The sequence below is a fragment of the Rhinichthys klamathensis genome, unplaced genomic scaffold, assembly GCF_029890125.1.
Source record: "Rhinichthys klamathensis goyatoka isolate OS25496 unplaced genomic scaffold, OSU_Roscu_1.1 h1tg000672l_1, whole genome shotgun sequence".
NCBI classification, from domain to species: domain Eukaryota; kingdom Metazoa; phylum Chordata; class Actinopteri; order Cypriniformes; family Leuciscidae; genus Rhinichthys; species Rhinichthys klamathensis.
In genome coordinates this window covers 362501-372500 of record NW_026607107.1, presented here as the reverse complement: position 1 = coordinate 372500, position 10000 = coordinate 362501, and the positions used below count along the sequence as shown (strand labels likewise).

Here is a 10000-nt window from a genome sequence, read left to right as displayed (position 1 = left end):
TCTACAGCAACTCTATAGCAACTCTGCAGCAACTCTGCAGCAACTCTACAGCAACTCTACAGCAACTCTACAGCAACTCTACATCTGCAGCAACTCTACATCTACTCTGCAGCAACTCTACATCTACTCTGCAGCAACTCTACAGCAACTCTACAGCAACTCTACATCTGCAGCAACTCTACATCTACTCTGCAGCAACTCTACATCTACTCTGCAGCTACTCTACAGCTACTCTACATTAACTCTGCTACAAAGGAAGTGAACTGTGTTTGGTCACTACACGTCAAACACACGGCCTCTTCGTGTCTAACTGAGAGTCAGAAGTGTGTCGTTCTCACCTCTCGCTCTTCAGCTGGGCGAATCTCTTCCGAATGTCGTCCACGGTGACCTCAAAAAACTCGTCGGGAAGTTCTCTGTCGTCATGGTGACGGGCTCCTGAGTCCAGATGGAAGACCAGCGGCTCCCTGTCGATCGGCTGGACATAGACACAATCAATGAGCACGCTAACCCTAACATGTGCCAACTAACTCAACACACACTCACGGTTATTGACACGTTACTGCGATAAAGAAATATGCATTAATGAGAAACATGCAATAAGCATCGAAAACAGCCCCGCCTACTGATTTACATAGAATCTGCATACAAGTTGACTTTAAAAAACAAAAATTGTGTAATAAAAGAGAAAAGAAAATAAGGAAAATATAATGAATGCATGTTTAAAAATATATTAATATATACATCTTTGAATCGTGTCACTATTATTGCGTGTGCATTGATAAAAAGCTTTGTACAAAAATATATTTGCAATTTCTTTTTCGCATTTGCATTTTATTTTAATATTGTCAGTTTTGCATCGAGGTTGAAGTGAAAATAAAATTTCAAATCACCAAATGCTTTTTATTTTTCGATCTGACGGAGATGATGCATTAAATAAAAATTAATTTTGGCACCTATTTTGCAAACAATTTTTATAATGAATTATTTAATCTGGTTTTCATATTTATTTGTGTGATTTAATGAATTTATTTAAATTGTGCTGAGGCGGACGTGTGTGTGAGGCGGACGTGTGTGTGAGGCGGACGTGTGTGTGAGGCGTGTGTGTTTTTACCTCCAGATATTCGTCTGGTTCCTCTTCATCCCTCGTCGCTTGTTTGGCGCTGACGGATCTCTAAACGACAGGAGAAACACATTCAAAAACTCTTCAGCTTGAGAGAGAGATCTGTGTGTGTGTGTGTGTGTTGTGTGTGTGTGTGTGTGTGTGTGTCTGTGTGTGTTTGTTTTTGTGATATATGAGGACACAAATGTGTATAATGACATGCATATTACACTGGTATTACAACTTACACGTGATATATGAGGACATTGCATGTGTCCTCATATTTCAAATAGCTTAAAAAACATAAAAAACAATGGGTTTTTTTTTTATGTAAAAATGCAGCATGTCTCCTGTGATGGGTAGGTTTAGGGATAGGGGCAGTGTAGGGGGATAGAATATACAGTTTGTCCAGTATAAAAGTCATTACGCCTATGGAATGTCCTCATATATCACAAAAACAAAGCTGTGTGTGTGTGTGTGTGTGTGTGTGTGTGTGTGTGTGTGTGTGTGTGTGTGTGTGTGTGTGTGTGTGTGTGTGTGTGTGTGTGTGTGTGTGTGTGTGAGTGTGCGTGAGTGTGTGTGTTTGTGCATTTTTTAATGAAAAAGCCATTCAAAAGATTGGAATAATTATGATTTTTCTAATGTTTCTGAAAGAGTCTCTTCTGCTCAGCAATGCTGCATTTATCTGATCAAAACTACAGTAAAAATTGTGAAATATTATTAGAATTTCAAATGACTGTTTTCTATTGTAATACATTTTAGAATGTAATTTATTTCTGTGATCAAAGCTGAATTTTCAGCATCATTACTCCAGTCTTCAGTGTCACATGATCCTTCAGAAATCACTCTAATGATGATTTGATGCACAAGAAACATTTATGATTATTATCAGTGTTTAATATTTGTTATAATACCTTGATTTCGTGGCTGGGTTTGGGTTTTTTGGCTTTGGGAGGGCTGCCGGACACACATGGGGACCACGAGGTCGAGCTCTTCAGTCCCGCAGGTCCTCCCAGACGCTGTCCGCTTCCCGAAAATGGCACGAAGTCAGTGGGCGTGGCCGAGGGGGCGGGGCTATGGGGCTGAGGGGGCGTGGCCGAGGGGGCGGAGTCACGGCACTGTTGGGACGTCCCCGGTCTCTCGTCGTCCTTCGTTATCTGCGACTCCTGATGCTCACTAGTTTTGGGCTGCACTGTTCGCTCTCGGCTCTTGTTTGGCTCCTCCTCTTCCTGTTTGACAGGGTGATGGTTCAATGGGGCGGCGGCCTGAGTGGGCGGAGCCGGGGTTTCCACGGGAACAGAGGCTGATGGTTCTGGAGGAGGCGGCTGTGATACGGTCATCTTGGCAACAGCATCCGTTGGCTTGGCAACAGCATCCGTTGGCGTGACAACAGCATCTGTCGGCGTGGCAACAGCATCCGTTGGCGTGGCAACATCATCCGTTGGCATGGCGACCGTATCCATTGTCGCACCAGGACAAGAGGAGCTAGAGCCTTTCAGCACATATCTAACAGACAGAAACATCTTCAATATCATCATATATCATATAATTGTGGATGAGCTCACCCAAAGAAAATTCCAGACAACCTGTTTGTTATGGCAATAAATCAATCAAATGAAATCAGAGAGGGATGTGACATCAGCACTGAGAGCTCACCGTATGATGGCACTTCCTCCCGTGAGACCCAGAGACTTCAGAGTCGTCGTCTTCAGTGCTTCCTCACCGCTGACCTAAACAAGGACAGACATGAAACAGTGTTTACTACTTTCTATTTAATTACACTAATTGAATATTCTGTCTTTCTGAGGCGTTTTAATCATCCACAAAAAGACCTGCGGGCGGATTCACCAAACATTCCTAAAAGATATAAGAATCCTAAAAATGTTATGTATTCCCAGAAGTAAAAATCTTCAGAAAAAAAGATAATAACATTCTTAAGACAAAACGTATTAATTATTTTAAGAAATCAGCGATTACTGAACCCTTCTTTGTGTTCGATTTTTTTTGTTAAAGTACATACATAACACTTTGTACCTAATAAACCTAATAAAGATAATGTTCAAAAAAACATTGTAAATAATAACCTCCAACTTGACTTAAACCCCCAAAGGTAAACCCAGAAAAAAAGTGTGTAATTTTTCTTCTTACATTATTACAGGTACATTGTTTGGAGCATAAGCAACAAAGGGCAGAGAAGAATTATTTAAATTTAAATTAAGATTTTATGATTTGTTCCATGTAGAGGACACAAGACACAACAATGTTTTTTATATACATTTTTTATAGTCAATATACCAGTCAATTTTTAGGTTTCAGACCATTTTATTTTCTATAACTTGTCCTATAATGCTGGAAAAAGATTTTTAGAAAATGTTTATATTTTGCATTTTGTATGGATACTAGTGCAAAGATATTTGAGAACTTTTCAAGAATTGCACAACGCTCTACATTGCGAGTAAATCATTCACATATGCATGTATGTATCGCGTCAAAAGTCTGGCAAGTAAAAAAAAAGGTTTAAAATTAATAATTTTTATTTTATTTTTTATTATTCATATATTTATTTTTTAAATAGAATTATTTTTGCATGCATAATCAAATGTATCAACATAATTCAGTCCTAATAGTGTGTGTGAGATACAGAAAAGAGGATAAATATATTTTACAGAAGTAATTTGAGACAGATCTAACTAATAGAAGTAATATTTACAATAGAATCAAAAGTAAAGCCAAATGCGTGTGACCCTAATGCAACAGTAAAGGCACGTTCACATCAAGAACAATAACTATAAAGATGACGATAACTATATTAGAGTCCACAATATTGTTCTATATATGAGCAATTTTATCATATGTCGCTGGATTCTGATTGGCTGTCAATATTTTTTTTTCATTCATCAGCAAGAAAAAATCTTTCTGAAACTGATTCCAATGATTTAGAATGATTTTTATAACTATATCGTTATCATTATAGTTATCGTCCTCGGTGTGGGCGGGCCTTAAATGAAGTGATTTTGATGTTGACTTTAATACCGAAGCGCAGAGATCAAGCGGTCGGTCTCACCTCGTCTCTCATGTAAACACACACTGGTGTGTGTCCAGACGGCTCCAGATCAGACGTCCTGCGAGAAGGAAACAGATCAAAACATCTGTCAGGAGGAGAACAAACAAAAACACACACTGGACTCTGATCTGTGCGTCTGCTGGATGACATGTGTTGCATTTACTGTATATACATTAGATTCCTGCATTGAGAACAGCAGCCAGTTTAAACTGACCCATATTCACCTTCCATGCAGTTCTTTTTGGGAAAGAGAGCAGAGGAAAACACGGAAACAAGTGGAATCTCAGTGGTTGAGTGGGAGAGCAGGGGGAGTGGTCAGTGAGGGGAGGGGGAGTGGTCAGTGAGGGGAGGGGGAGTGGTCAGTGAGAGCAGGGGGAGTGGTCAGTGAGGGGAGGGGGAGTGGTCAGTGAGGGGAGGGGGAGTGGTCAGTGAGAGCAGGGGGAGTGGTCGGTGAGAGCAGGGGGAGTGGTCAGTGAGGGGAGGGGGAGTGGTCAGTGAGAGCAGGGGGAGTGGTCAGTGAGGGGAGGGGGAGTGGTCAGTGAGAGCAGGGGGAGTGGTCAGTGAGGGGGAGTGGTCAGTGAGGGGAAGGGGAGTGGTCAGTGAGGGGAGGGAGAGTGGTCAGTGAGGGGAGGGGCCTGCTGTATCAGTGGCTGAGTGAGAGCAGGGGAGTGGTCAGTGGTCAGTGAGGGGAGGAGCCTGCTGTATCAGTGGCTGAGTGATAGCAGGGGGAGTGGTCAGTGAGGGGAAGGGGGGTGGTCAGTGAGGGGAGGGGGAGTGGTCAGTAAGGGGAAGGGGGTGGTCAGTGAGGGGAGGGGGAGTGTTCAGTGAGGGGAGGGGGAGTGGTCAGTAAGGGGAAGGGGGTGGTCAGAAAGGGGAGGGGGAGTGGTCAGTAAGGGGAGGGGGGGTGGTCAGAAAGGGGAGGGGGAGTGGTCGGTGAGAGCAGGGGGAGTGGTCAGTGAGGGGAGGGGGAGTGGTCAGTGAGAGCAGGGGGAGTGGTCGGTGAGAGCAGGGGGAGTGGTCAGTGAGGGGGAGTGGTCAGTGAGGGGGAGTGGTCAGTGAGGGGAAGGGGAGTGGTCAGTGAGGGGAGGGAGAGTGGTCAGTGAGGGGAGGGGCCTGCTGTATCAGTGGTTGAGTGAGAGCAGGGAGAGTGGTCAGTGAGAGGAGGGGCCTGCTGTATGAGTGGTTGAGTGAGAGAGCAGGGGGAGTGGTCAGTGAGGGGAAGGGGAGTGGTCAGTGAGCAGAGGGGGAGTGGTCAGTGAGGGGAGGGGGGGTGGTCAGTGAGGGGAAGGGGGTGGTCAGTGAGGGGGAAGGGGGTGGTCAGTGAGGGGGAAGGGGGTGGTCAGTGAGGGGGAAGGGGGTGGTCAGTGAGGGGAAGGGGAGTGGTCAGTGAGGGGAAGGGGGGTGGTCAGTGAGGGGAGGGGGAGTGGTCAGTGAGGGGAGGGGGAGTGGTCAGTGAGGGGAGGGGGAGTGGTCAGTGAGTGAGTTTGGCAGCGGCACTGAGAGCTCATTAAACACAGTGTTCACGGTTCACACGATCTGGCTGCATTTAAAAACCTCAGCAGGATGAATGTGCTTTTCTTTAATCGATACAAACATCCACAGAAAGAACACACGCACATTTCCCTCATAAATTACGCATTCAAAAATGAAACAACTGCAGCCCTCGCAGACAGAACGACACACACCTGGTTTGAGGAAAGTGGGTCAGTAGATCCCATAACGTCTGTCCACTGGAGAAAGAGCCCTGAAGACGAGAGCCGTCCTGCATCTGCAGTGCAATCCGCACCTGAACCACAGAACACACACAGGAGGAGCAGAAAACATCAGAACTGCTGGAACATGTGTTATAAAAATATATTTACATTTTTAAATCTGATTAATCAGCATTACTGCCTAGTTAGACTACAAATAAATACAATACAGGTCAAAAGTTTGGAATAATTCAGTTTTTTGAAAGGTCTCTTCTGCTCAGCAAGGCTGCATTTATTTAATCAAAAATACAGTAAAACAGTGTAATATTACTCCAGTGTAAATCAGCTGTTCTCTATGTGAATATACAGTAAAGTGTAATTTATTCCTGTGATCAAAGCTGAATTTTCAGCATCATTACTCCAGTCTTCAGTGTCACATGATCCTTCAGAAATCACTCTAATATGATGATCTGATGCTCAAGAAACATTTATGATTATTATCAGTGTTGGAAACAGATTCATATTTTTGTGGCAACGTTACAGTTATTTTGTGGAATACGCATTTTATTTTTCAGGATTCTTTGGTAAATAGAAAGTTCAAAAGTTCAAAAAAGTTCAAAAGAACAATTTATTTGAAATAGAATCTTTTATAACATTGATTGTTATAAAATATCAATTTAATGAGTCCTTGATGATTAAAAGTATCAATTAATAAAAAAATAAAAAATTCTTAGTTTTTGTATTTGCAATCAATGCTGATTGATCTGAATTCTATCAAAACGAATGTTTGGCTTTTAGAAGTTAGACCACAACTTGTGTAAAACTTTTTGCACATTTATGGAAATCAGAAGTCAACGACACCACAATAATAAATCTTCAGCACAGAAAATCATTAAAGCAAATAATGGTGCATTAATCTCCATGAAACACTGAAAAGACAACAAAGAAATCTCGTCGAGCTGATCCAAACAGTCTTAAAACTCTTGAATGCATTTCAAAGAAAGTGTGGAAAATAATAACCCTGAAATCTCCTTTAGAGCCAGAATCGTTTCATAAAAGCCTCCACTGATAGATAAACCCTGAACAGCGTGCAGGAGATGCTGTAATCGGGCAGAAGTGTGTGAGACGGAGCCAGGCAGCTCATCAAGGCACTGCGTGTGTGTGTGTGTGTGTGTGTGCGATCTGAACCGCAAACACACACTTGGACACGCCTCCACATGACTGAAGTGTGAGGCAGAACGGCCGTCAAACGCTGGCGGGAAGGCCCATTACCCATCATGCTTTACGACCGACCCGCTCATTAATCATCTTTCAATCAAACGAGAGCGTGATGTTCATTTTCCCTTTCATCCAGCCGTACGGCTACAACTGCTCAAACATTCGGCGTTATAAACACATTCCCATAAAACAGCAGATGGGATCGGTGCTCGTGTGCCAATAAAAGTGTGTGTGTGTGTGGGGGGGGGTCTGATGATGTCATCGATCCGGAGCGCTGATGTCATAACCTAACGAGCTCCTCGTACAATCACAGCCTGACAGGATGAAGGAAACATGTGTGTTTATGCATTTTTACACTGACTGTAAACAACACGAATGAATGATTCATGCTTATTTTTCTGATATATTATAAGTGAGGATGTTCAATGCAGCAAAACTCATTTTCCCAGAGCGGCGCGCGAATGTTTACGGACAAACACGGCAGGAACGTGCAAACATATAATCGACAGGCCTAATTACACCGAAGTGGAAACGAAGTGCGCTCCCAGGAGGCTATTATAAACTATTACAAAACTGCATGAAAAAATAGGTCATTTTAAACACAGCAGATGTTTGTTCTAGCACAAAAAAACAATTACAACTACTATCAACATTTGTTCCAAGCGAACTCCCACTACTGAGGGACCAATTCATTTAAGCTTAATCTGCAACACTTTTATTTGATTTGTTTAACTAATTGTATACATTTCAATGATTTAATATTTATAGCTTTAAGTATTTACCCTTACACAAAATCATTAAAATAAAAATGTTGTGTCGTCTCATGACGTGTGATGTGTTGTGTAATGTATTATAATAAAAATAAAATAATAAAACACAGGTCACACACACACAGGTCACAAACACACACACGCACACACACAGGTCACACACACACAGGTCACACACACAGGTCACACACACACGGGTCACACACACCCCGCTCTCGGCTCCCGCCGGCTGCCGTACACACACACACAGGTCACACACACCGCGCTCTCGGCTCCTGCCGGCTGCCGTACACATACACACACACACACAGGTCACACACACACAGGTCACACACACCCCGCTCTCGGCTCCCGCCGGCTGCCGTACACACACACACACACACAGGTCACACACACCGCGCTCTCGGCTCCTGCCGGCTGCCGTACACGCACACACACACAGGTCACACACACACAGGTCACACACACCGCGCTCTCGGCTCCCGCCGGCTGCCTTACACACACACACACACAGGTCACACACACACAGGTCACACACACCGCGCTCTCGGCTCCCGCCGGCTGCCGTACACACACCACCACCTCCAGCTTGGCATTGTTCGGCAGACCAGCAAACCTCCACTGCAGAGTCAGATCTAGAACATTCCTCTGAAACCTGCAGGTGAAGAGAGACAGTGAGGCGTCAGACACACACAAACACACACTCACACTCTTTCTCTCTCTCTCTCTCATACACACACACACACTGTCACAAATACAAACATAAACATACACACTCACACTCTCTCTCTCTCTCTCTCTCTCTCATACACACACACACACACTGTCACAAATACAAACATACACACTCACACACACACACACACACACACACACACACACACACACACTCTCTCTCTCTCTCTCTCTCTCTCTCTCTCTCTCTCTCTCTCTCTCTCTCTCTCTCACACACACACATATATATATATATATATAAACAGGTTAAACTCACTTGAGTCCATGATCATCTGGATTAAAGCCGTGCTTCTTACAAACATCCTCAAGAACCTGCAGAAATAAACATTTAAATATTCATTATCTATGAATTCATTATTTAATATTCCAATTAAAGCGATTAACTAAAATCTGGCACGTACGCGTTTATCATCACTGACGTTACTAATATATTATGTCGGCTGTTTAGCGTCGGCTACTAGCTCAGCTCAACATGAATATAATGCCCCAAAACAAAGGCTGTTAGGGCACTAGATAGGCAGCTCACTAGTCCGGGATGCGCTTATGATGGCCAAAACTGTGTCACGCACCTATGGTGTCCAAAATGTACACTAGATAGAAGCTCACTGCATCTTGCCCGAAACTGCTGTCCTGTCACTAGGTAGGCAGCTGACTGGTTTGGCTGACTCAAAACGCAAGCATCTCAATAGGTTTCGAGCCAGTATAAACACACACACACACACACACACACACACACACACACACACACACACACACACACACACACACACACACACACACACACACACACACACAGCCTTTGCGATTATATTCACGAGTATGTAAATGAGTTCGTACCTGTAATAAAGGTGTGTTTGGAGAGACTTTGACAGTTTGTCTTCTTCCATTCGGAGTTAAAACTGACACAGCTGAAACGCTCGCCGCCATGACACTCTGTGACGTCACGATGTTTGTTTGACAAAACTTTATGCGTTCCTCACACTTAACATGCGACATTTGTCTGTTCATATTCCACCATGATGACTGTCTGTCATTTGAACTCTAATGTTGATATTTAAGCCGCAGTTTGTGTTAAACTGCAGTTTGATGGACTGTTCGTGTTCACATCATTACTGACCCCAAACACCCTCAAAGCCTTCCAAACATCTGCACTGTCCATCTCTCAGGAATCTGCGGAATGAGTCTGAAAACCACTGGATTCACAAACTGTTTTCTTGATGAGCCACAAAAATGTAGAAGTTTCTACATGTGTTGCTTTGAACTGCTAAATCGTTGTAGTGAAAGTATGAGAAATTAGACAAACTAGATAGCCTAGATAGATAGATAATACATATTATAAATAATAGATAGATAGATAGATAGATAGATAGATAGATAGATAGATAGATAGATAGATAGATAGATAATACATTAGAAAAAATAG

At 43.3% G+C, this 10000-nt stretch overlaps 2 protein-coding genes across 3 annotated transcripts in view; both read right to left on the bottom strand.

Annotated features, from left to right (window-relative positions):
* aspscr1 (ASPSCR1 tether for SLC2A4, UBX domain containing) overlaps positions 1–9570 on the bottom strand; it is a 25478-nt gene extending 15908 nt beyond the window's left edge. The window contains exons 1-9 of one of the 2 annotated variants that reach the window (XM_056241786.1): positions 9415–9570; positions 8834–8889; positions 8383–8497; positions 5849–5949; positions 4164–4248; positions 2756–2829; positions 2014–2605; positions 1112–1171; positions 339–475 (exon numbers count right to left, since the gene is read on the bottom strand). In XM_056241786.1, the coding sequence (XP_056097761.1) occupies positions 339–475; positions 1112–1171; positions 2014–2605; positions 2756–2829; positions 4164–4248; positions 5849–5949; positions 8383–8497; positions 8834–8889; positions 9415–9504 (1310 nt within the window). In that variant the 5' untranslated portion in view covers positions 9505–9570. The remainder of the gene's footprint in view (positions 1–338; positions 476–1111; positions 1172–2013; positions 2606–2755; positions 2830–4163; positions 4249–5848; positions 5950–8382; positions 8498–8833; positions 8890–9414) is intronic. The other variant, XM_056241787.1, reaches the window with a different exon arrangement.
* Positions 1–10000, bottom strand: part of tmc6b (transmembrane channel-like 6b) — a 119525-nt gene that overhangs the window by 40608 nt on the left and 68917 nt on the right. The gene's annotated exons all lie outside the window — the stretch shown is intronic.